The 27,297-nt window shown below is 41.5% G+C and overlaps 1 protein-coding gene and 1 pseudogene across 3 annotated transcripts in view; one reads left to right on the top strand and one right to left on the bottom strand.

Moving 5' to 3' along the window:
• MAPK1 (mitogen-activated protein kinase 1) overlaps positions 1 to 27,297 on the top strand; it is a 94,807-nt gene that overhangs the window by 28,376 nt on the left and 39,134 nt on the right. For all 3 annotated transcript variants that reach the window (XR_004345403.1, XM_032602828.1, XM_032602827.1), the window contains exon 2: positions 26,097 to 26,279. Coding sequence is in view for 2 of the 3 variants with exons in the window: in XM_032602828.1 (XP_032458719.1) it covers positions 26,097 to 26,279 (183 nt within the window). In the remaining variant the exon portion in view is untranslated. The remainder of the gene's footprint in view (positions 1 to 26,096; positions 26,280 to 27,297) is intronic.
• On the bottom strand, positions 7,586 to 13,662 carry LOC116738912 (annotated as a pseudogene).

The following is a 27,297-nucleotide window of genomic DNA, read 5'->3' as shown; positions in this document are numbered from 1 at the left end:
CCCTGGTTTGCCGGGGTGGGGGGGGCTCTCGAAGCATTCAGAACTGTTCACAACTCTGGCTTATTCGCATGCCCCCGGTTTGCCGGGGGTGGGGGTGGGCTCAAAGCAATCAGGACTGTTTGCAGTTCTGGCTTATTCGCCAGCCCCCAGTTTGCTGGGGGTGGGCTCATGGGTCACGTCTCCTTTCCATGTCCTCAGTTATCCCACTACAGTCTCTGAAGTCTTTGGGGATCCTTTGTGTACACTCTCAGATTATTGAAACACAGGGACTCAGGCCAGGACCTGAGGGAAGGAGGACTCAATTGAGGAATTGGGAAATTATCCAGAATCATGGCAGTGGCTCCATCATTCTCTCTTTTCACATTCTTCTCATTCTCTGTTCTCCTTTTAAAATCTTTGTTACACACATGCACACACAAATATACATATATGCATATAATTTTAACAAAAGGATGTAATTTTTTAACTTTTTATTTTGAGATAATTTTAGACTTAGAAAAAAGGTGCAAAAATAGTCCAGAGAGTTCCCATGTACCCACCTTTTCCTAATGTGAACATGGCGTATGTCTGTAGGAATGTCATCAAAACCAAGAAATTAAAACTGGTACAATACTAGATGCAGACCTTATTCACAGTTCCCATTTTCCCCCAATGTCATTTTTTCTTCCAGGATCTCATTTTGCATTTAATTGTTGTGTCTCCTTAGTCTCTTCCAACTGTGACATTTCTTCAGTCTTCCTCTGTCTTTCATAACCGTGACACTTTTAATGAGTACTGGATTGTTGTTTTTGTAAATTTATTTATTTTATTTATTTATTTTTGGCTGTGTTGGGTCTTTGTTGCTGTGCGCGGGCTTTCTCTAGTTGTGGTGAGCGGGAGCTACTCTTGGTCGCGGTGCACGGGCTTCTCATTGCGGTGGCTTCTCTTGTTGCAGAGTATGGGCTCTAGGCGTGTGGGCTTCAGTAGTTGTGGCACACAGACTTCAGTAGTTGTGGCGCTCAGGCTTAGTTGCTCCACGGCATGTAGGATCTTCCCAGACCAAGGCTTGAACCTGTGTCCCCTGCCTTGGCAGGTGGATTCTTAACCACTGCATCACCAGGGAAGCCCTGGACTGTTATTTTTGTAGGCTGTCCCTCAGTTTGTGTTTATCTGATGGTTTTTCATGAATGGAATGAGATTATGCAGTTTTAACAGAAGTGATGTTGTGCCTTTCTTGATACATCACATCAGAGAGTTGGTGTTGTGGAGATATTTTATCTTTAGGGATGTTAACTTTAATCACCTGGTTAAGATGGGGTCCATCTATTTACCCCTTTGTAATTAATAAGTATCTTAGAGGATGTACTTTGAGACTAAGCAGATGCCCTGTTTCTTCTCAGATTTCTACTCACTAGATTAAGCATCCATCCATGGACCTTTTTCTGAAAAAATTATTGTGGTATTTACCTAATGACAGTTTTTCTATTTTCCTCATTCCATCTGATTGGAGTGCATCTGTGAGAAAGAGCTATTCCTTCTCCCCTCTGATTTATTCACTTACTTATTTGTGTCAGTATGAACTCATGGGTATTTGTTCTATTCTGTAGGTTTGTAATCCAGTATTGTCATTTTTTATTTCAAATTGTTGCAGCTTCGACCTTTGTTTGCTCCTTCAGAGTAGAGTGACTGCTTTCAACAAACCCCACCCTTGTTTGAGTACCTTTTTAAGGGCAAAGTGTGCTCGTTGCTACTGGGGTGTAGTTGCTTCTAAGTCTTCTCAGTGAACAGAGCTGGGAAAATAGATGTGTGTACACCAACCCACGCATACACACATCTGTATTTCTCTGTCTGTCTGTGTATATGCTAAAAACTATGAGTTCATACTGATGTCCCTGATTCCAATCCAACACCATGTGGTTTATTTTAGCCTTTCCTCTTGCTTGTATTCTTTCCCCAGCCTGGCTCTCATTATCTTCCATTTTGTTTGCTTATTTGTTCAGTCCCATTCTATTTATACATAAAGTAGATGCAGAATTGCTAACCCATATCCTTGTGAGAAACAAGTTCACTAATTAGATTACAGGATTTGTGTTCAGCCCTTTCCTGCTTTAACTTTACAGCATCCAGTTAAAATACTGTTTTCTAAAGTTGCTTAGGCTGGTTTCTAGTTCCTCATGCCCTTCAGTGTGGTTATGTCATTCATTTGTAATACAGTTAGGTTCATTTGTTACTGTTGGTGTTCCATTTGGGGTTCTTCCCGTATCCTCATTCTTGTTTCTTTAGTTTTTTGAATATGTGATATGACTGTGACTCTCGGAGTAAGAGCTACACACAAGGTATACTCAAGGAACAGTCCCTCCCTTCTCATCCCTACCACCCTGTTCCCATCCTCCCCTTCACCGCTTTCCCACTCATCCCCTGTATACAGTCGATCTCTTTAGTTCTGGGTTTATCCTTCCTATATTTCTGCTATACAGATATGCAGATACATTTATGTTTTTTTATAACCCTTCTTTCTTATATGAAGGGTAGCATAGTATAAATCTCTTTTATAATTTGCTTTTTTACTTAACATTGTATCTTGGAACCACTCCGTGTTAGTTTGTAGATCTTTTTCATTCCTTTTTTACAGCTGCATAGTACTCCACCATGTGAGTGTATCATAGTTCATTCAGCCTTTCTCCAGTGTATGGGTATTTAGGCTGCTGCTAGTATTTTGCGGTTACAAATAATGTTGCGGTGAATTACCTTGTGCTTGTGTATTTTCATATCACTGGAGATGTATGTTTAGGGTAGAATCCTAGGAGTGGGATTGCTGAATCAAAAGGTGCAGATGTTTGATTTTGGTAAGGACTGTCCTACCAACCTGTCCAGAAGGGTTTATAACCTGTCTTCCCACCAGCAGTGTTTGAGAGTTAATTGCATATATTTTATGATGCATACATATGAATGATTATCAGATTTTGTTCAGGGTCTTCCTTTCCTTATCTACTTCCTCTTCTATCATGATGGGTTGGGGAAAGAAAAAACCAACTCCAACTGTAGAAGGTTTTTTATTGGAAAGAAGTAAAATTAGTTTTTCAGCTCTGACTGGAGATTTTTTTACTGGTATTTTAGAGTTATAATTGTATGTTACAGTTTTCTACTTTACCTAGTTTAGCATCTGTTGTGTAACATCTCACTGTCTGCTTAGTTGTGCGGGCAGTTCTTTTCAGTTTAGATAATAATGCTGTTTGCTTCCAGTTTAAACACTTTTCCGTCTTCCACAGGTCTGGGCGGGTGTTAATATTTCTGACGTTGGGGCAGTTCGTGAGAAACTTGCATTTTTTGACTGACCTAAAGTTTCCATGATGGGGATGATCATCCGAGCCTTTCTTTCTCTGACTTGACTCATTGGGGTACAGTTTACAAAGGTGAGCAAGGGTGGCCTTACGAAGTAGATCATCCTCTTTCGGACTGTAGCTCCCTTTCCTCCTGCTCCTTCTCCCCTGTACCCCCACCTTTATGGTTTCCTAATCTCCTAGTCCTGTCTGGCCTGGGTCTGGATCTGTCTGCTGACCTCTCCTGTCTTCTCTTGACGACTCCACTCCCATTTTACGAGAACCCAACTGTTTATTTTGTCTGATCTTACAGGCTGATGGTATATGCTAAAGAAAATTACTGAATTGTCACGATCGACACTACTAAAAATCTCTGGATTCTCATTCCTGCTGGTCTCCAGCATATCTTGTTACTTGTCCCCATTCAGACCCTGATCTCACCTCCCTCCCCTCATGTTGGGTTTGCTTTTTCATCTCCTGCCTTCAGGTCTGCTCTCCCACACCTCATTTACAGGACATATTTGCCTCATGTTTCAGAGGAGACAGGTTTTAGGTTTTGGCTTATCCTGATGAAGATGATCTAAATAGCCAGAACCTTCAAAATGAATAGGCTCCCTTGGGAAGCAGAATGCTTTCTGTATCGTGGTCAGTACGATGATTTTTGTTTTTGTCCTCATTGTCTGCCGTCCTCAGCTTCTTTTCAGTTGCCCCGTCAGAATCATGAGCCAAACCTTGGTTCATCACCAGCAAAAGGGCATAGCCAGTGGAGGACTACTGACCCTCGCATGGTGTAGTGGCTGAGAAACAGGGGTTTTGGAGGTCAGCACGCCTGGGATTAAATCCCAGTTCTGTTGGCTACTGGTTGTGTAATCAGAGACAAGTTACTTGACTCCTCCCTTCTGCCGTAGTTTCTTCACCTGTAAAGTAGGGGCTGTGCTTTACCGCCATAGGTTTGTGGTGAAGACAGCAAGTAAAGGTTTTTCTGAAGCTCTCAGCACTGTGCTGAGGGCTCAGTGAGCGGTGGTCATTATGGTTACTGAGGTCCTCTCTCAGTGTCTCGCTCAACTTCAGGGCCAGAGGTGCACAGAGCTGCCTGGGCGGCTACCCGGAATGCATAGCACTGGAGAAGACTCAATGCTCTTAGTCTTGGTTCAATACGTCTGGCCGTTCTCAGAGCTCACCGCGAGCCAGCCCGACCTGGACCGTCCTAGAATTCTTGGCCAGTGAAGGCAGGAGAAAATAACTGAGGAGGAAGGAAATGTAAGGGGATGATCCACAAGTGAGTAGTAGCCCATCTGCTTCATCAGGGTCTCTCTCATGACAAGTTCAGAGCATAGGTGAACTCCAAAGTTCATTTCTAAAGAGTACTGCTTGGATTAGAGTACTGATTGGATCTGTTGCAGAGTACTAACTCTGACTTTGTGCTACTCTAGTGTGCTTCAAATAACAGAGTTTATGGTTGTGGGGTTTTAGGATGATGATAGTCACGGTACTAAATTCTGATGGGGTATCTTAGATCTAGTAATAGAGACGCATTTTTCCTATTAATCGGAGAGAAATGTTTTTCATACTTTTATCCTTTAATAATTTGTGTACTTGAGCCCACCAAAAAATTTGTAGAACCTTTACTGAGTATAAGTCACTACAAGTCTTCATCTTTCTATGGCTATATCTATGCATATATATGTATGTATGTACATTCAGTCATATAATTTGGGTGTGGGTTTTTTTTCCAGTCTCTTGTATACATATAAAAAATTTTTAAAGAAGTTTTGCACTTACGTTTGGAAGAAGCCTGAACACAGAATAATGGTATTTTCTTTTTGTAACTTGGCCAACACTATCAGGGCAGACATACAGGGCATAGCCAAGCTAGGACTAAAACTCAGACCTCCTGATTTGAAGTCTAGGTTTTTTTTCTGATGTTACTTTCTTTTTATGGTTTCATTGGATAAATTAATAAAAAATAATAAAGTAATTAAAAATGACTTCCACTTTTTTGGGGATGGTCTAATATCTTTCAGGCTTTTCATCTGCTGTTTTTGCAATCTTCATAACCCCATAGGCTTTCTTCATTTTTGAGTCAAGCAAATGGTTGCTCAGAGGTGTTGGGTAGTTCAGTGATGTCTCAGCTAGTAAGGGAATGGGCCAGAATTGGAACTCACCTGACTCTTTGGCCCCTGTTCTATTATTGAAGAGATTAAAAAATGCATATGTAGACAACCAAATTTGTTCAAGCTCTGGGCTGTATGGAGCACCTTTCCTAGAGAGGGTGCACATGTGTTCATGACATCAGGTTTTAAGTTGCAATATCTGAAGTATTATTGGAGCACTCAGTCTTAAAATAATGTAAAATTATGATGGTTTTACAGCTAAAATGACTTTAGCTTTTATTTGCTCACTGAATGGTTCGCACACTCTAAAGAAACCTTTGCACTGGCTTTCTTGGTTAGTAAATTATGAGAGAATCAGGCTAAAGGAACGAATACATTTTCTTTTAAAGCAGTCATTTGTATTATCTACCTACTTACTTTTGGAACATTAATTTGGATCAGTCTAACTTAGCATCTGAAGACAAGTTAATTTTTATCTGTGAAACAAAGTACTGTGGTTTTGTGTTCAGATAATTAAAGTTCACCGAAATGGGTAGCTTAGAGAACAGCTTAATAGCTTTCTCTAAAAATAACCCATTAACAGTTGATAGCATTTTAGTTGCTTAACAACGTGTACAGTATGTGGTGCTAATGCATGAGGAGATAGTTCCTTCATTAGACAAACTTTATTATCCACAGATATTATTGAGCCTCTGCTATGAAATGACTGTAATGACAGGGGGCTGGGGAGGATGGGGAGAAGGGCTGAACGTACCAGAAATGCTATATTTACGCCAAAGCCCCAGAAATGACTGTGGAAGCCTGGGCATTTATTCTAATGATGTTGCCATTGCTCAAAACCTGTTTGGAACACTTCCTATGAAATTGTCCTCAGTATGAGCATATGAACCATGAGAGAAAATCAGCCCCACAGTTTTGTAGCATAGCTCAATTTTAAAAAATCACCTTTTGAGGTATAATTTTTTTCTTTTTCTTTGCGGTACGCGGGCCTCTCACTGTTGTGGCCTCTCCCTTTGTGGAGCACAGGCTCCGGACGCGCAGGCTCAGTGGCCATGGCTCACGGGCCTGGCCGCTCCGCGGCATGTGGGATCTTCCTGGACCGGGGCACGAACCTGCATCCCCTGCATCGGCAGGCAGACTCTTAACCACTGCGCCACCAGAGAAGCCCTGAGGTATAATTTATATACAACAAAATGGACCTTTTCTTTGTGCAAAGTTCAGTTGAGTCTTGGCAAATATATACCCTGTGTAACCACCACCACGGTGGAGATACGGAACATTACATAACCCCGAAGAAGTACCCTCGTGCCCTTTGCTGTCAGTCTTCAGCTCAGGCAACCACGGATCCAGTTTTCTATCACTGTAAATCAGCCTCAGCTTACCTAGCGTTTCAGATAAATGGAATTTAGAAGTCTTTGCTCTTTTTTGCCTGGCCTTTTCACTTAGCATAGGGTTTTCCAGGTTCATCCTTGTTGTCGCATGTAGTCATTTCCCTTTTGTTGCTCAGTGCTCTTCCGTTGCACGGTGACACACAGTTTGTTTACTCTTTCCTTGTTGACGACTATTTGGGTTGTTGCAAGTTCGTGACTGTTATGAATAAAGCTCCTACAAACATTTGTATACAAGTCTCTATGGATGTATATTTTCTTTATTTTTTAATTGAAGTAATTTGACATACAATATTTTATTAGTTTCATGTGTACCACATAGTGGTTTGACATTTGTATACATTGCGAAATGATCACCACAATACGTACAGTTACCATCTGTCACCATACAAAGTCAATACAGTATCATTGACTGTATTCCCTATGTTGTACGTTGCATCCCCGTGACTTAATTATTTTATACCTGTAAGTTTGTACCTCTTGACCCCCTTTACCTGTTTCCTCCCCATCCCTACCCCCTACCCCTCTGGCAACCACATGGGTTTTGTTTTGTTTTTTAGATTCCATGTATAAGTGACATCATGTGGTATTTGTCTTTCTCTGTCTGACTTATTTCACTTAGTGTAATGCCCTCAAGGTCCGTCCATGTTGTGGCAGATGACAAGATTTCTTTCATTTTTACAGCTGACTGGTATTCCATTGTACACGCATACTACGTCTTCTTTATCCATTCATCCATTAGTGGACACCTAGGTTGTGTCCGTATCTTGGCTATTGTCATAGACATATATTTTCATTTCTCTTGAGTAAATAATTAGGAGTGGAACTGCTGGGTTGTATGGTGAGTGTGCATTTAACTTTTCAGAAACCACCAAGCCTTTTCATAGTGATTGTACCATTTTGTAGTTCCACCTGCAGGGTATGAGAGTTCTAGCTTTTCTACATCCTCATCAGCACTTGGTATGGTCATTCTTTTTCATTTTAGCCATTCTAATGGGTATGTTATGTGATTTTAATTTACATTTCCCTTATGACATCATTCATCTTTGTATGTGTGTATTGTCACACAAAAAGTGTCTGTTCTTTTGCCTATTTAAAATTTTGGGTTGTTTGTCTTATTTTGAAGTTGTAAGAGTTCTTTATATACTCTAAATACAAGTCCTACATGTTGCAAATTTTTTCTCCCATATGCACAGCTCATTTTTGACCTTGACAGTATTATCTGGCCTGTTCACCCACCTTGCTCACTAGATCCCAGTCAGCACCTTTCCTTTTCAATCTCAGTAACTCCTCCTGTCTCCACTGTCGTCATCTTGTACACTCCAGAGGCTTTACCACTGCCCTTAGAGGTGTGCTGCTTTTTCTTTTTGTGAGTATTTTACTGATTTGAGAGTGCTGCTGGTTCACAGTGCCCTTGAGTCTGGGACGCCGAATGTCCTGCAGTAGGCGGCATGATTTCGTACAATGAACTGACTGGCTTAAAATGCCAGTTATGTGCTTGTTGCTTAGTCCAAGCCACTACCATCTCTTACTGGTGCTATTGCAGTGTTTCAAATGGTTTCTTTTTTCACTCTTTCCTTTTTACAATTTATTCTTCATATCACAGCTGGAGAGAGCATTTACAAATATAAATTGGGTACTTTTAGTCCTTCCTTAAAGTGGAAGTGCACTTAAGATGAGTCTTAAACCCTTAGCACAACTTCCAGGTCACAGCCTCATCCTGAGCCATGTGCTCTTGGCTTGGTATGTGCCCGCCACCAAGTAGCCTTCTTTGGGGTCCACAGATTCACCTGCCTAACCTCTCTCTGTTCAGAAGAACACTTGCCTTCTCAGCTACCCCTCACCTGGCTAATTCCAGCCTGTCCTTCAGGTCTCTGTTTTAAATGCCACTTCCTTAGAGAGGAAGAGCCTTCCCTGAGCCCCTAATTTAAACCAAGTTCTCTAGTTATCCATGATGATGTTAATTATAGCATTTGCAATTTTTCTTAGTATCTATCATAATTTATCTATGTCTCCTTACCCCACCCCCCCTTTTCTTCTTTTTTGGCCTTGCCACGCATCTTGTGGGATCTTAGTTCCCTGACCAGGAATTGAACCTGTGCCCCCTGCTGCACTAGACCACCAGGGAAGTCCCCTAATACATGTCTCTTTATATTTCCCCCATGTTGTATAAAGTTTATGAGAGTAAGGAGCTTTCTGTTTTCGCTGTAGTATCCATAGCGCTTAACAATGTAGACGATTAATGAATACCTGATAAAATTGATTTTGACATTTGAATGGTTTTAAGTTTATTCATTGTGCCTCCTTCAAGATCCCAACTGACATTTTTTCTCTTGAGTACAAACTTCTATGTACTAGTTTTCTGTCTCTGCCATTTGCACTGAATCTGTAAATTGCCCTGATAATAAGAGTTCTTAATCTTTTTTGTGTCATGGATCTTTCAGGCAGTCAGTGAAACCTGTGGCTCCTTCTCAGATTAGTGGGTTGTTTTTTGTTTTGGCTTGTTTTTTTTAATCCAAAATATGTTTATTGGGATCGTTTCCCATTCATCTTGATTCAGGGTGCTTTTAGTGCTGCTTCCAACTGAAGGAGCATCCTTCTGTAAGCCTTGCTTTTTCGTCCTGTAGGCTGGCAGAGGACATTAGAGCAGCCAACACACAAAACTACTGTTTGTGCCTGGCTAGAGATGGTGGTGGTTTTATAGCATCCTGGGCATTTCACATCCATGAAGTAGGAGGTGGGGCTCTGCAGCAGGTGCTTCTTGTTGTGTGTCCTATTCTGGCGAGGGAAGCAGGAGATCCTTTGTGAGAGGCATGTTCTCCTGAGGAGGTCCTCACTGCCAGATCAGAGTAGTGGTCTTAAGTGAATAGAATAAATTATGTAAGGTTACCAAGGAAATCGGTTATGTTGAAGTACTGTTTTAGAAAATACATCTTTAATGTGTGTGCTTCTTTATTAATGCCTTAAATAGCAAGATCAAGCAGCAGATGTGATAACTACTGTAATTTCAAAGTAGTGAGACATATAAATATTTCGAGAATTACAACTGTAGGCTTTTTACTGGTCTTAATATTTCTGTTTAGCCGCCTTCAGTCTCTGGAAATACCTGTATTTCTGATAGTGTCATTCTCGTGGCTGGAGAATTCTTTCTGTTATCAGAATAAAGTACAGATTTGGGAATTGTCTTTACTAAAGGAATTTAGAGCCTGAACCAAGATGGTGGAGTAGAAGGACGTGCTCTCACTCCCTCTTGTCAGAACACCAGAATCACAACTAGCTGCGGGACAGTCATTGACAGGAAGACACTGGAACTCACCAAAAAAGATACCCCGCATCGAAAGACAAAGAAGCAGCCACAGTGAGACGGTAGGAGGGGCACAATCACAGTAAAATCAAATCCCATAACTGCTGGGTGGGTGACTCCAGACTCATCCACCAGAAGACCAGAGAACACTTATACCACAGAAGTCCACCCACTGGAGTGAGGGTTCTGAGCCCCACGTCAGGCTTCCCAACCTGGGGATCCGGCAACGGGAGGAGGAATTCCTAGAGAATCAGACTTTGAAGGCTAGTGGGATTTGATTGCAGGACTTCGACAGGACTGGGGGAAACAGAGACTCCACTCTTGGAGGGCACACACAAAGTAGTGTGTGCATTGGGACCCAGGGGAAAGAGTGACCCAAGGGAAGACTGAACCAGACCTACCTGCTAGTGTTGGAGGGTCTCCTGCAGAGGCGGGGGGTGGCTGTGGCTCACTGTGGGGACAAGGACACTGACAGCAGAAGTTCTGGGAAGTACTTCTTGGCGTGAGCCCTCTCAGAGTCAGCCATTAGCCCCACCAACGAGGCCAGGTAGGCTCCAGTGTTGGGTTGCCTCAGGCCAAACAACCAACAGGAGGGAACCCAGCCCCAACCAACATCAGTCAAGCAGATTAAAGTTTTACTGAGCTCTGCCTACCAGAGCAACAGTCAGCTCTACCCACCACCAGTCCCTCCCATCAGGAAACTTGCACAAGCCTCTTAGATAGCCTCATCACCAGAAGGCAGACAGCAGAAGCAAGAACTACAATCCTGCAGCCTGTAGAACAAAACCACATTCACAGAAAGATAGACGATGAAAAGGCAGAAGACTATGTACTAGATGAAGGAACAAGATAAAACCCCAGAAAAACAACTAAATAAAGTGGAGACAGGCAACCTTCCAGAAAAAGAATTCACAATAACGATAGTGAAGATGATCCAGGACCTGGGAAAAAGAATGGAGGCAAAGATCGAGAAGATGCAAGAAATGTTTAACAAAGACCTAGAAGAATTAAAGAACAAACAAACAGAGATGAACAATACAATAACTGAAATGAAAACTACACTAGAAGGAATCAATAGCAGAACAACTGAGGCGGAAGAACAGATAAGTGACCTGGAAGACAGAATGGTGGAATTCACTGCTGCGGAACAGGATAGAGAAAAAAGAATGAAAAGAAATGAAGACACAGCCTAAGAGACCTCTGGGACAACATTAAACACAACAACATTCGCATTATAGGGATCCCAGAAAGAGAAGAGAGAGAGAAAGGACCAGAGAAAATATTTGAGGAGATTATAGTTGAAAACTTCCCTAACATGGGAAAGGAAGTAGCCACCCAAGCCCAGGAAGCACAGAGAGTCCCATACAGGATAAACCCAAGGAGAAACACGCCGAGACACATGGTAATCAAATTAGCAAAAATTAAAGACAAAGAAAAATTATTGAAAGCAGCAAGGGAAAAATGACAAATAACATACAAGGGAATGCCCATAAGATTAACAGCTGATTTCTCAGCAGAAACTCTACAAGCCAGAAGGGAGTGGCATGATATACTTAAAGTGATGGAAGGGAAGAACCTACAACCAAGATTATTCTACCCAGCAAGGATCTCATTCACATTCGATGGAGAAATCAAAAGCTTTACAGACAAGCAAAAGCTAAGAGAACTCAGCACCACCAAACCAGCTCTACAACAAAAGCTAAAGGGACTTCTCTAAGTGGGAAACACAAGAGAAGAAAAGGCCCTACAAAAACAAACCCAAAACAATTAAGAAAATGGTCATAGGAACATACATATCGATAATTACCTTAAACATGAATGGATTAAATGCTCCAACCAAAAGACACAGGCTTGCTGAATGGATACAAAGACAAGACCCATCTATATGCTGTCTACAAGAGACCCACTTCAGACCTAGGGACACATACAGACTGAAAGTGAGGGGGTGGAAAAAGGTATTCAATGCAAATGGAAATCAAAAGAAAGCTGTAGTAGCAATACTCAATATCAGATAAAATACACTTTAAAGAATGTTACAGGAGACAAGGAGGGACACTACATAATGATCAAGAGGTCAATCCAAGAAGATATGACAATTACAAATATATGTTTACCCAACATAGGAGGACCTCAATACATAAAGCAACTACTAACAGCTATAAAAGGAAATCGACAGTAACACAATTAATAGTGGGGGACTTTAACACCTCGCTTATACCAATGGACAGATCATCCAGACACAAAAGAAATAAGGAAACACAAGCTTTAATTTAAATGACACAATAGACCAGATAGATTTAATTGATAATTCTAGGACATTCCATCCAAAAACAGCAGATTACACTTTCTTCTCAAGTGCGCACAGAACATTCTCTGGGATAGATCACATCTTGGTCACAAATCAAGCTTCAGTAAATTTAAGAAAATTGAAATCGTATCAAGCATCTTTTCTGACCACAACACTATGAGATTAGAAATCAATTACAGGGGAAAAAACATAAAAAACACAAACACATGGAGGCTAAACAATACGTTACTAAATAACCAAGAGATCACTGAAGAAATCAAAGAGGAAATCAAAAAGTACTTAGAAGGCTTCACTGGTGGCGCAGTGGTTGAGAGTCCGCCTGACGATGCAGGGGACGCGGGTTCTTGCCCTGATCTGGGAGTATCCCACGTGCCGCGGAGCAGCTGGACACGTGGGCCATGGCCGCTGAGCCTGTGCATCCAGAGCCTGTGCTCCGCAACAGGAGGGGCCACAGCGGTGAGAGGCCTGCATACCGCAAAAAAAACCAACAAAAAAACAAAAAAACCTAGAGACAAATGACAACGAAAACACAATGATCCAAAACGTATGGCATGCGGCAAAAACAATCATAAGAGGGAAGTTTATAGCTATACAAGCCTATCTCAAGAAACAAGAAAAATCTCAAATAAACGATCTAACCTTACACCTAAAGGAGCTAGAGAAAGAAGAACAAACAAAACCCAAAGTTAGCAGAAGGAAAGAAATCATAAAGATCAGAGAAGAAATAAATGAAATAGAAACAAAGAAAACAATAGCAAAGACCAATAAAACTAAAAGCTGGTTCTTTGAGAAGATAAACAAAATTGATAAACCATTAGCCAGACTCATCAAGAAAAAGAGGGAGAGGACTCAAATCCATAAAATTAGAAATGAGAAAGGAGAAGTTACAACAGACACCGCAGAAATACAAAGCATCCTAAGAGACTACTATAAGCAACTCTATGCCAATAAAATGGACAACCTGGAAGAAATGGACAAATTCTTAGAAAGGTATAACCTTCCAAGACTGAACCAGGAAGAAATAGAAAATATGAACAGACCAATCACAAGTAATGAAATTGAAACCGTGATTAAAAATCTTCCAACAAATGAAAGTCCAGGACCAGATGGCTCCACAGGTGAATTCTATCAAACGTTTAGAGAAGAGCTAACCCATCCTTCTCAAACTCTTCCAAAAAACTGCAGAGGAAGGAACACTCCCAAACTCTATGAAGCCACCATCACCCTGATAACCAAAACCAGACAAAGATACTACAAAAAAAGAAAATTACAGACCAATATCACTGATGAATATAGTTGCAAAAATCCTCAACAAAATACTAGCAAACAGGGGCTTCCCTGGTGGCGCACTGGTTGAGAGTCCGCCTTCCGATGCAGGGGACACGGGTTCGAGCGCCGGTCCGGGAGGATCCCGCATGCCGTGGAGCGGCTGGGCCCGTGAGCCATGGCCGCTGAGCCTGCGCTTCCGGAGCCTGTGCTCCGCAATGGGAGAGGCCGCAACAGTGAGAGGCCCATGTACCGCAAAAAATAAAAATAAAAATGCTTAAAAAAAAAAAAAAAATACTAGCAAACAGAATCCAACAGCACATTACAAGGATCATACACCATGATCAAGTGGGATTTATCCCAGGGATGCAAGGATTCTTCAGTATATGCAAATCAGTCAATGTGATACACTACATGAACAAATTGAAGAAGAAAAACCATATAATCATCTCAATAGATGCAGAAAAAAATTTCTGACAAAATTCAACACCAATTTATGCTAAAAAACCCTCCAGAAAGTGGGCATAGAGGGAACCTACCTCAACATAATAAAGGCCATATACGACAAACCCACAGCAAACATCATTCTCAATGGTGAAAAACTGAAAGCATTTCCTCTAAGATCAGGAATGAGACAAGGATATCCACTCTCATCACTATTATTCAACATAGTTTTGGAAGTCCTAGCCATGGCAATCAGAGAAGAAAAATAAAAGGAATGCAAATTGGAAAAGAAGAAGTAAAACTGTCACTGTTTGCAGATGACATGATACTATGCATAGAGAATGCCACCAGAAAACTACTAGAGCTGATCAATGAATTTGGTAAAGTTGCAGGATACAAAATTAATGCACAGAAATCTCTTGTATTCCTATACACTAATGATGAAACATCTGAAAGAGAAATTAAGGAGACACTCCCAGTTACCATTGCAAAAAGAATAAAATGCCTAGGAATAAACCTACCTAGGGAGACAAAAGACCTGTGTGCAGAAAACTATAAGACTGATGAAAGAAATTAAAGATGATACCAACAGATGGAGAGACATACCATGATCTTGGGTTGGAAGAATCAATATTGTGAAGATGACTATACTACCCAAAGCTATCTACAGTCAATGCAATCCCTGTCAAATTACCCATGGCATTTTTTACGGAACTAGAACAAAAAATCTTAAAATTTGTATGGCGACACAAAAGACCTCGAATAGCCAAAACAGTCTTGAGGGAAAAAAACGGAGCTGGAGGAATCAGACTCCCTGACTTCAGACTATACTACAAAGCTGCAGTCATCAAGACAATATGGTACTGGTACAAAAACCGAAACACAGATCAATGGAACAAGATAGAAAGCCTAGAAATAAACCCATGCACCTCTGGTCAACTAATCTATGAGAAAGGAGGCAAGGATATACAATGGAGAAAAGACAGTCTCTTCAATAAGTAGTGCTGGCAAAACATGTAAAAAAATGAAATCAGAACACTTCCTAACACCATACACAAAAATAAACTCAAAATGGATTCGAGACCTAAATGTAAGACGGGACACTGTAAAACTCTTGGAGGAAAACATAGAAAGAACACTCTTTGACATAAATCACAGCAAGATTTTTTTTTTGATCCACCTCCTAGAGTAATGGAAATAAAAACAAAAATAAACAAATAGGACCTAATGAAACTTCAAAGTTTTTTGCACAGCAAAGGAAACCATAAACAAGATGAAAAGACAACCCTCAGAATGGGAGAAAATACTTGCAGATGAATCAACGGACAGAGGATTAATCTCCAAAATATATAAACAGCTCATGCAGCTCAATATTAAGAAAACAAACAGCCCAATCCAAAAATGGGCAGAAGACCTAAATAGACATTTCTCCAAAGAAGACATACAGATGGCCAAGAAGCACATGAAAAGCTGCTCAGCATCACTAATTACCAGAGAAATGCAAATCAAAACTACAATGAGGGATCACCTCACACCAGTTAGAATGGGCATCATCAGAAAATCTACAAACAACAAATGCTGGAGAGGATGTGGAGAAAAGGGAACCCTCCTGCACTGTTGGTGGGAATGTAAATTGATACAGCCACTATGGAGAACAGTATGGAGGTTCCTTAAAAATCTAAAAATAGAATTACCATATGATCCAGCAATCCCGCTACTGGGCATATACCCAGAGAAAACCATAATTCAAAAAGACACGTGCACCCCAATGTTCATTGCAGCACTATTTACAATAGCCAGGTCATGGAAGCAACCTAGATGCCCATCGACAGACGAATGGATAAAGAAGATGTGGTACATATATACAGTGGAATATTACTCAGCTATAAAAAGGAAAGAAGTTGGGTCATTTGTTGAGACGTGGATGGATCTAGAGACTGTCATACAGAGTGAATTAAGTCAGAAAGAGAAAAACAAATATCGTATATTAACGCGTATATGTGGGACCTAGAAAAATGGTACAGGTGAACCTGTTTGCAGAGCAGAAATTGAGACACAGATGTAGAGAACAAACGTATGGACACCAAGGGGGGAAAGCTGCAGGGGTGGGGGTGGTGAGATGAATTGGGCAGTTGGGATTGACATGTATACACTGATGTGTATAAAATTGATGACTAATAACCTGCTGTATAAAAAAATAAATAAAATTTTAAAATTAAAAAAAAAGAATAAAGTACAGATTTCTCAGCTTTCTTTGTGTGACCTTTTGCTTTTCGCCCAGATGAGCTCTAAACTCCAGCTGTACTGGACAGCTTTGCACTTGTACCCAGCCTTCCATGCTTTAGTTCCTGTGGCTACTTCCTTCTGCAAGCCTTTCCTCATAGACTGCCTATTAAACCCTGCTGTGCTTTCTAACCCACCTTAAATAAATACCACCTTCTGAAAGAGGTTCACAGATATTAACATAGAGCAATGTCTGACACATAGTAAACACTCAATAAGTTGTAGATATTATTAAATAAGAATTGTTCATAAGATTTCTTTTTATTATCACCACCCAACTATAAATATCTTGAGTGATGTCCATATAAGAAACAAGACAACACAATATATCAGTAATTGTGAGTAAACATGATGTAAAGTGAAAATATGCCTCATATGTAATATACATCAAAAATAAAAGTCTTGACCTGGGGGAAACAAGACTTGAAAGTGCTGCATCAACCCTGTTAACTGTTGTTGCTGTTTGCACTGTAGTAAGTATGACTTTGAGAGGAGGAGGTGTGATCAGGAGTCGAGGGTGTGAAGAATTGGCAGTACAAGCCAGCCCTGTGGGTGGCTCCTCACACCCCACAGCCTTGGAGTGTGTGTGAGAATGCAGTAGCCAAATTGGAAGTGGAGCTGGTGTGGGCACCACCAGCACTGGAGAGTAGTGACCATGCTGAGCACCCTGCTATCAGGGCCATGGACAGACCCAGATATACCTAGAAAAAAAGCAGGAAAGTTCAGGATGACGGGGGAATGTCAATTTTATGAGACACGATCAGAGAACTTCTAACAGTGAAAGGGAACTATACCACAAGAGTAAAGCTATTCAAATGAATAGTCTTAAGAATAAAGGTTCTTTCCTAAACTCTAATAACCAAATAACTAGAAATCCTGAAATTTTGGAATAATGCTTTTTTAAAGAATAAAGGGTACAGCTTTCGTGGAGCAATTTGGAGCAGGCCTTTTTTTCCCTTCACATGCAAGACTGCTGTCATTCCAGCTGGCAAACGTAGTAGATTTGAAATGGCTCCTCTGTTTCTCAGAGTCCATAATATATCAAATTATTTCTGTATGTCCAAGTGGGAATCCGAAAATAATTCTTTTATAATCTCAGAGCTTAATACCATAGGTATCTGAATGCAGCTTCTCTCAGCTAATACTTGGGCATCAGCATAAGTTTTCACTCTCTGTTGTAATGACAATCTCAGCTACTAAGTGGTGCCTGTTGCTAAGTTGGAAACCAGTGTAGAGAGAGCACTTGTATGTTTCTTTTTTCCTTGACATTTAACACTTTTCTAGAAATATTTACTTTCCCTCGCATTTTGTACATGTGAAGTTGTTAGACTCCAATTAAATGTATGTTAATCTCCTTGACCTTGTCCCACAACTCGCTGGTGCTCTGTTACCCCCGATGTCTCCATTGCATTACATTTTGGCTAGATTCTACTGCTGTGTCTTCTAGGTCACCAGGTTTTTCTTCAGTGTATAATCTCTTGCTAATTTCAACCATTGTATTTTTTTCATCTCTAGAAGTTCATTTTGAGTCTTTTTTATACCTTCCACTTCTCTCTTTATATTGTGCTCTACGTTCACGAGCATATGGAGTATATTTATACCAGTACACATGATTGTCTACTAATTCTGTCATCTCTACTTCCTAGGTATGTTTTTTTATTGGCTTTTCTCTTCATTATAGATTGTATTTTCCTGCTTTTTTGTTTTGTGGCTGTTGTTTTTACTGATTTACAGTATTTCAGATGTACAGCAAAGTGATTCATTATATTCAATATTTATATTTTTTTCAGATTCTTTTCCATTATAGGTTATTGCAAGGTATTGAATATAGTTCCTGGGTTTTTTTTATTTTTTGCGGGGGGGCGGTTTGGATGTTGATTGGATGCAAGACACTGGATTTTACATTGAGTGCTAGGGCTTTTTTTGGTATTTCTTTAAATACTTTGGGACTTTTTTTTCTGGGATGCAGTTAAGTTACTTGGAACACTTTGATCCCTTGAAAGCTCTCTTTTAAGCATTTTAGCTCTCTTTTAGGCATTTAGTCCAGAATAGCCTTTAGTCAAAGACTAATTTAGCCCCAGTACTGAGTCAACACCTTTCTGAGGACTCAGTTTTTTGTCCTGGTATGAGGAGGTCTTTACTGGAAAAGTGGTAGAAGAGGAACTGTTCCCAGCCTTTTTCCACACGGATTAGTCCATCTGCTCCTCTCTGGTGGCTCCTTCCCCAGCCTTGGAATTTGATCATGCACAAGCTCTGATCATTATCAGCTGGACACTCAGAGGGAACCCTCTGCGGATCTCCCCAACCTTCTCTGAAGTTCTCCTCTCCTGTACTCAGCCGCAGAAATTCTGAGTTGGACTCTCCAGATCTCGAATTCTGTCTCAACTCAGGGAGACTACCAGGCTCCATTTGGGTTTCCCTTCTCTTTACTGAAACCTGGTAACTCCAGGCTGTAAGCTGGGGCAGTCACAGGGCTCAGCTTGCCGGCCTGTGTTGCCTGTTGCTGGGTGTCAGAAAACTGTTATTTCATAAATACTGTCTGGTTTTTTAAGTTAAGAAGCAAAAGCCTGTGAAGGTATTTAGAACTTTAGGAACTCATTTAAAAACTCAAGTTATTTCCTTCAAGCTGCCTTATCTTATATTACCTACCCCTCACTGGTTATTTTTTTCTCCCAATAGAATAGACAGAAATAGTAAGACAAAATACAAATTTAAATTACATTTTAAATCACTCATGGTCCCATCATCCTAGCTTGTTCTGTATATTGCCTCTTCTAGATAAATATTTTTAAGCTGCAGTCTGTTGGTTTATTTTGAATCTTACCTTTAGTTAATACAATCTTCATACTTAGTTTAATGGCTGCATATATAAATATTATATATGTTATATATATTTATATATATATTATATATAAATATTCCATAATGTATTAATCCTTATGTTTGGCAATACAGGTTTTGTTCTTTTAGGTAGTTTTGCAGTAAATACCTTCAAATACCATCCCTATTCTTAAGGATGCTCAAAGGGAGAAAGGCAGGTGGGATGATGTTCTATTTATTTCAGTCTGCAGTGAGATTTAGCCTATATTGGGTATTTAGTAAATGTTTGTCAAATGATTGAGGTGGAACATAACTTAAAGTTCAATTAGGTAAAGTTTTCAGTTACCTTTTTAGGAATATTTTTGTTCCATTGGGCATTCATTTTTATTTTTATGGGGGGTTAAAGTAGATAATTATGAAATGTTTATGTTTCCTTCTGCTTGTTAAATTAAGCCCATATTTTCTACATGTTAATTATAATTATGTCATCAGTTTTGGAGGTATAATTTAGTGGAAGACCTTCTTCAGATAAACTTCTATGTTGGAATAATTTTAGGTTTACAGAAAAGTTGCCAGGATAGTGCAGAGGGTTCCCGTAAGCCCCCACCCAGTTTCTGTTTCCCTTGATATTAACATCTTACATTACTGTATGCGCTTATCAAAACTGAGAAACCAGCATTAGTATAAAGAAATTTCAGACTTTACTTGGAATTTGCTTTTCCACTGATTTCCTTTTTCTGTTCCAGGATCCAATCCAGGGTACTACATGCATTTAGTTGTTATGTCTGCCTGTCTCTCTGTGACTGTTTTCTCACTTTTCTTTTCATGACTTAAAGAGTACTCATCAAGTATTTTGTAGAATATCCCTCAACTTGGGTTTGTCTGATGTTCTTCTCACTATTAGCCTGGGGTTACAGGTTTGGGGAAAGAAAATCACAGAGATGAGCTGCCTTTCTCGCCTCATCCTATCAGGGAGTCACAGTGTCCACATGACGTCACTGGTAGTGGTAACTGATCGCCTGGTGGAGGTGGTATCTGCCAGGCTTCTCCACTGTAAAGTTACTGTCCTTCCCTCTTCACATGCTGTTCTTTTGTTTTTGTTTCTTGTGGTATGCAGGCCTCTCACTGTTGGCCTCTCCCGTTGCGGAGCACAGGCTCCAGACGGGCAGCTCAGCGGCCATGGCTCACAGGCCCAGCCACTCTGCGGCATGTGGGATCTTCCCGGACTGGGGCACGAACCCGTGTCCCCTGCATTGGCAGGCGGGCTCTCAACCACTGCGCCACCAGGGAAGCCCACATTCTGTTCTTTTGAAGCAAGTCTCTAAGTTCAGCCTGCCTGCAAGGTGTGGGGGCTGGGAGAGATTGAGTCCCACCTCCTGGAGGGGAGAGGATCTACACATATTACTCCAAGTTCTTCTGTTAGGAGGATTTGTCTCTTCTCCTCCACTGTTTGTTTCTCCCCTGTGAATTTGGTTACAGCTGCTAGAAAGAAGACATAAGTGATTTAGAACGTATAGTTCTGCCATTGAGGAATATAGTCTAATTGAATGGAGAGCATTTGAACAGGACCAAGCTGGGAAACATGAGGTTTATGAAGTAGGCACTACTTCTTGAGTTGCCTGTGGCCACTTTCTCCAAAGCTGTGGCTCCACCATCGTTCCAAGTTGGCTAAGACGGCTCCTGCCTGGTGCACTCCCCTCCCCATTCCATTCCTTCAATAAACTACTACGTGAGGGAACTTCATAAAAATATCGCCATGCTTAAAATCCCTGCCTAACGTCTTTTGGTGCCTCCCCAGCGTAAAATTGTAGATATTTAAGCATGGCCTGGTTCCTGCTTATGCCTCCGGCTTCAACCCCATCCGTGTCCCCTTGGGTCCCACTCTCTTGCCGCAGGTTCCCGCAGGCCTCTGTAGCTTTGCATGCACCTCTGCTTTGCCTGAAGTGTGTGCTGCCTTCTCACACCTGCCTAGTTTTGGGGAGTCGTCTTTTCACCCCACCTGGTCCGCCAGCCTTTGACCCACCCACTGCTTTCATAACAGCCTGTGCCTTTTGGTTGTTCCCTTGGATTTGCCAGTCATTCTCCTCCTCACCTTCTTTAAAAGTAGTCACCTGTGCTGCTTCCACTCCTGTCCCCACTCCTCTCCACTTACTGCCACCCAGGGTACCACACATCAGCTGATTGCAGATTCATTGAATGCTTTCCAATTGTTGTGAAGCATTCTTGTTTGGAACTCTTTATAATCTTGGCTTCTGAAACACCACTCTCTCCTGGTGCTTATAGGTACTTCCTCACTCTCTAGCTGGTTCCTCCTCCTCTGTCTGCTCCTGAGTTCTGTCATCAGACCTGTTTTCTCCACTTATCTCTCCTCAGTAGTTCAACCCTCTGTGGCTTCCGTTAAAAATTCCTATATCTTACTCCTAACCTTGTTCTCTCTTTAATGCTGCTAGAAGCGCAGAGCCATCCGAATCACCTGCAAGCCTCCTCAGATCTTTAAATCAGGAAGTACAAGACTGTCATTGTCTTCCCCTACCCCCACCTTCATTTTGTGCCTCCCAAACCCAGGCCTGCCCCTCATGTTTTGTTTGCAAGGCCTGGGTCAGGAATACAAATGGAGCATCACATACCATATAAATCAAACTAAGAAACAAGAAATGTATTCTCACCCCCGAGACATAAACTTTCTTAAAGACCTGGAAGATCAGGTTCAAATTGAAAAATCTTGGGCTTTTTAGAGTTGGGTGTCAGCAGTTTGAGGAGAGCAGGCCTCCAGCATAGCCCTCTTCTCTTCCCAGCCAGTGCTGTGCCCCCCCCAACCCCCATGAGCTGGAGCTTGTGGACCCCCAGCCCAACAGTTCACGCACCATGTATACCCTGCAGATAGCTCCCCTTGGCCACCGCTTGTGGTACACACCCTGGAGGAGCATTCTGCTCACCGCCTTGGGATTCTGGGGCTCCTGATGGCACATTCTCCGGACCCAGTAATCACCACTGGGTGAGGAGGTGCCTGATTGGGTGAGGACCAGCTGTCCCCGTAGATGGCCTGATTGTTTTCCTCTCCACATGTTGCCTCTCGCCTTCTCTGTGCCCTTGCTCCTCTTTCAAAAGCCTGCTCATCTTTCAGGGTATGGTTTCTACAGGCCTCATCTTCTTTTAATCCTCTCTTTGTTGCCCTTATTTGGACTTAATCTACCCAGCTTCTCCTTGGGTTTCAGAAGTGCTTTACTGTGATAAAAGCAGTGCATGCTGTCTGTTCCTGTTTCCTTCCCTCACTAAATTGCCAGGTTTTTAAGAGCAGGATCGCTGATTGGCTTTGCCCCCAGTACTAACACGAAGTCTCAGAAGTGGGAAGAGCTTGACAAGTGTGGCTTGAATCCACTGCAGCTCTGGCGTCACCCTCCTGTTGTTGTGGTAACCCTGTCAAAACAGGAAATGAGGTTAGTTTAGCATGACTTGTTCATAATTGACTCATGCTGGTTCCCTTTTCTTCCCTAAACGATCACAAAATGTCTGTTAAATAATCTACTCCAGAATTCTGTGGGCTTCTACTTCCACATTAACTGGTCAAATATAGTTCTGGAATCTCTGTTCCCACCCACCCTGGCCCTGGAATTGACCATGCATTTGGAGAGCCCTGGCTCCTTTTTTTAATTGCTCTCTTAAGAATTGCTTGATGAACAATATACCAGTGTACAGTTTAAGTTTTGACATATTATACACCCATTAAGCTATCAAAACAATTAGATAATGAACATTCATCGCCTCCAAAAGTTATCTAGCTTCCATTTCCATTTGTATAATCCCTCCCACCCAGCAGCCCCAGGTAAACCCTTCTGATGTGCTTTGTGTCCTCATAGACTAGTTTGCATTTTATATAAGTAGAGGTACTTTTCTTTTGGTCTGGCTTCACTCAGCATAATTATTTTGAGATTCATCTGTGTTGTATATATCAACAGTTTGTTTCCTTTTATTGCTGAATAGTAGGAATCTACCGTTTTAAGAATTGAATGTGCTCACCTCTGGGCTTGACCTCCCATTTCCCACCATTTATGTATCTCAGGATAGAATTCATCTGGGACTTGAAGCTGCATTTATGTAAGATGACTGGGTGCTCTCAATAGCTTGAGCTCCTCAAGGGCACAGTAATAGTATAATCCTTGTATCCTGTTAGTATAACCAAATGGCTGGATAAAAGTTCCCTCCTGGGCTTCCCTGGTGGCGCAGTGGTTGAGTCCGCCTGCCGATGCAGGGGACACGGGTTCATGCCCCGGTCCGGGAAGATCCCACATGCCGCAGAGCGGCTGGGCCCGTGAGCCATGGCCACTGAGCCTGTGCGTCCGGAGCCTGTGCTCTGCAACGGGAGAGGCCACAACAGTGAGAGGCCCGCGTACCGCCAAAAAAAAAAAAAAAAAAGGTTCCCTCCTTTACTTAGGGTGTGTGTCTGTGTCTGTCTATCTGTCTGCGCCTCTCTCTCTGTTTTATTTATTTATTTACTTTAAATTTATTTTTTATTTATTTTTGGTTGCATTGGGTCTTTGTTGCTGTGCGCAGGCTTTCTCTAGTTTCAGTGAGCAGGGGCTACTCTTCGTTGCGGTGCATGGGCTTCTCATTGCAGTGGCTTCACTTGTTGTGGAGCACGGGCTCTAGGGGCGTGGGCTTCAGTAGTTGTGGCACACAGGCTCAGTAGTTGTGACTTGTGGGCTCTAGAGCACAGGCTCAGTAGTTGTGGTGCACGGGCGTAGTTGCTCCGCAGCATGTGAGATCTTCCAGGACCAGGGCTCAAACCCGTGTCCCCTGCATTGTCAGGCGGGTTCTTAACCACTGCGCCACCAGGGACACCCTCTCTCTGTTTTAAATAACATACCCAGTTCCAATTTCATCACTGAGTGTCAGTCGGTACTGTTGGAGGGGCACATTGACCATAAGCCCCTCTCCCCAAGCAGTCTTATTCTCAAAGGCAAGTTTATGCCCGTGTTTGTTTGACTACCATGCTTCAGTAAAACTGGATATTTATTTATTTATTTTAAATTTTAAAATATTTATTTATTTATTTTTGGCTGCGTTGGGTCTTCGTTGCTGTGTGCGGGCCTTCTCTAGTTGCGGCAAGCAGGGGCTAGTCTTCTGTTGCAGCGCGCCGGCTTCTCATTGCAGTGGCTTCTCTTGTTGCAGAGCATGGGCTCTAGCTCTATGGGCTTCAGGAGTTATGGCATGGGGGCTTAGTAGCTGTGGCTCATGGGCTCTAGAGCGCAGGCTCAGTAGTTGTGACACACGGGCTTAGTTGCTCCACGGCATGTGGGATCTTCCCGGACCAGGGCTCGAACCCGTTTCCCCTGCATTGGCAGGCGAATTCTTAACCACTGCGCCACCAGGGAAGCCCTGGGTATTTATAATGTTGAGTGTAAACCAATATTTTATAACTATTTTAACCTGTGTTCTCTTTTGTTGAACTCAGGCTCTAAAATCTGAATTACCAAAAAAGTTTTGATTTCTAATAGTATTTACTCCCAGTGTTGAATAAGCTTGCTTGAACGACATATCCCTTTGCCTGTCTACCTAAAAATCAGTGGTTTGGGCCTTCTTGCAGCAAACCAAAGCAAAATAAGATTTGAGTAGCTATTCTTTTATTTAAGGAAATAGACATCATTTCAAAGTGTTGGGGTACCCGAGTGCAATGTATAAATGGTGTGAGAAAACTGAAGCTGAGTGAGACAAGGTCCCTCCTACAGCATAGTTTTGTGGTAGAGTCAAACAGATGCATCAGTAATTCTCAGTATAAGTAGACTGATAGATATCATTATAGAAGCACAAACTTGAGAATAAACTTATTTTACTGTTTCCTGTTTCTAGCACTTACCCAGAGGAGACCAGAAGTAATGTCTTACTGCCCGTCCGTGTTCTTTCATTGCTTCGGTCAGTGGACCAGATGTTGATACTTGTTAATATGAAAAGCTCTTACAGAAAAGATTCAATAGAATATTGTTCATAAAGATAGTAGTAATATTCAAGATTCAGATTCATCATAAAATTGAAGATAAAATTATTATTGCTTCTGCTTGGAATTCTATTAAGTCAGACCTTCAGGACAACTTGGAAAGAACTGGGCCCTATGTTATGGCTGTGAAGGTATTTTTTGAACAATACTTTTTAGGTTTTGTTATAAGACTACCCAAACATTTTGATTAAATTTCTTGTGGGGGGGGGAGGAAGAAATAGTCATGTCATTTTGCACGTAAGACAAAGTTGTTGCAAGCAATCAATGCATCCTCCTGCCCCACCTTTTAATTGAAGTATAGTTGACTTACAATATTAGTTTCAGATATACGGCATAGTGATTTAGTATTTTTACAGATTATGCTCCATTGGAAGTTATTACAAGAGAATGGCTATAATTTCCTGTGCTATGCAGTATATCCTTATTGCTCTCTTGGGTGCATTTTTGTTCGGGTTGAAGATGTGGTTGATGGTCAATTGATTGTTTCTGCTGAGTCAGTGGAATCTAATCCAACAGTAGGAAGTTGTTTTGGAGGCAGAAATGATTGCTCTCACCAGAATGCAGTTGCTGTTAAAAACAGTGGGAAAATGGCTTATGTGTGTCATACGCCCATGTTCCTGGGTTTATGAAAATGGGCATCTGTACAGTTCCCAGGGCCAGGCCCTCTGTTAGTTTTGAGATTCTGTGTGTGCTGCGTTTTGCCAGCCGCATCCTCCCTAGCTTAAGGCCTCTTTGTGGATTATACACATGCTTCCTTCACGTGTATGAAACAAGCGTTTGCCCAGAGTGCTAAACATTTAATACTTTACCGCCTTGTTCTGAGAACTGTTTTTAATGCCATCTCCCCTCCTCCCCTCCTTTTTTATTTATTTTTTTAGCTCTGCTTATGATAATGTCAACAAAGTTCGAGTAGCTATCAAGAAAATCAGCCCTTTTGAGCACCAGACCTACTGCCAGAGAACCCTGAGGGAGATAAAAATCTTACTGCGCTTCAGACATGAGAACATCATTGGAATCAATGATATTATTCGAGCACCAACCATTGAGCAGATGAAAGATGTGTATCCTTTTCAGGCAGCTGCTCCACTGCTCCGTCACCTGGTTGAGTAATGTAACTGGACGTGACTGCACTTATGGGGTGGAGGAAAAGTAATAAAGCACATTTAAGGGGAAACTGTACTTTGCTTGTCATTTACTGTAATACTTGCATCATTTACATTTTTTCTCTGATTCATTTTTTTCATTTGTCAGTAACTGATTTTAGTATCTTTTTGGCAAATCCAATATTTTCTGTCAGTTTCAGTAAAGATTTCCTTTAAGTGTATAGTGGAAAATTTTGGAGAACACCTTTTCCAGTCACGTGTTTGCCACTCAAGGTATGGTTTGTTATGATAGTGAAAAGGAAAGAGCAGTCGACTGTGGAAGAGGGTGCCCTGTACAGCACCTGGTCAGGTCCATACTGTCCTGATCTTAGCGCCATTTCACATCTGGGTCCAGTTTTCTCATTTTTAAAACTGGCATGCTTGCCCTCATGATCTACAAGGCTGGCTCAGCTCTGAAGTTGTGTGATTAACTATGACAAACATTTAGAAATCTGGACTAAGCAGGTAAAGGCTTGAGTAAAGGAGGCTGCCTGGGTAAAGACTGTGTTTGAAAGGTACAAGTGTGAAGTGTGCTGAGGAGGACCTGATGGGAGAAGGTTCCGGTTCTGGCCGCAGCAATGTTCCCACCAGTTTGCCCACTTCGCATTCTGCCCCTCCAGGGAGAGGCAGCTCACTATCTCCAGGCAGCCTTTCCATTTTTATTTTTTTTATTTTTATTTTTATTATTATTTTTTAGCCTTTCCATTTTTAGACAGCTCTGTCACTAAGTTCTGATGATATTTTAAATGAAATGCCTCCTCCTGCCATCTGTTGTCCTGCTTTACCTTTTGCCTTGAAAATCACATCTCTGTCAGATGACGTTTTCCAGTCATGTTTCCTTCAATTTCTGTACCATGTCTCATCTAGCATGAATCTGTAGATGTGTAATATTTACACAGAAATGAATAAAAGAAATGCAAAAACACTAATGAAATAA

This window comes from Phocoena sinus, chromosome 14, assembly GCF_008692025.1.
Source record: "Phocoena sinus isolate mPhoSin1 chromosome 14, mPhoSin1.pri, whole genome shotgun sequence".
Lineage (NCBI taxonomy): Eukaryota > Metazoa > Chordata > Mammalia > Artiodactyla > Phocoenidae > Phocoena > Phocoena sinus.
Note: the sequence above shows the minus strand (reverse complement) of the source record. Positions and strands in the feature narration are given on the sequence as shown.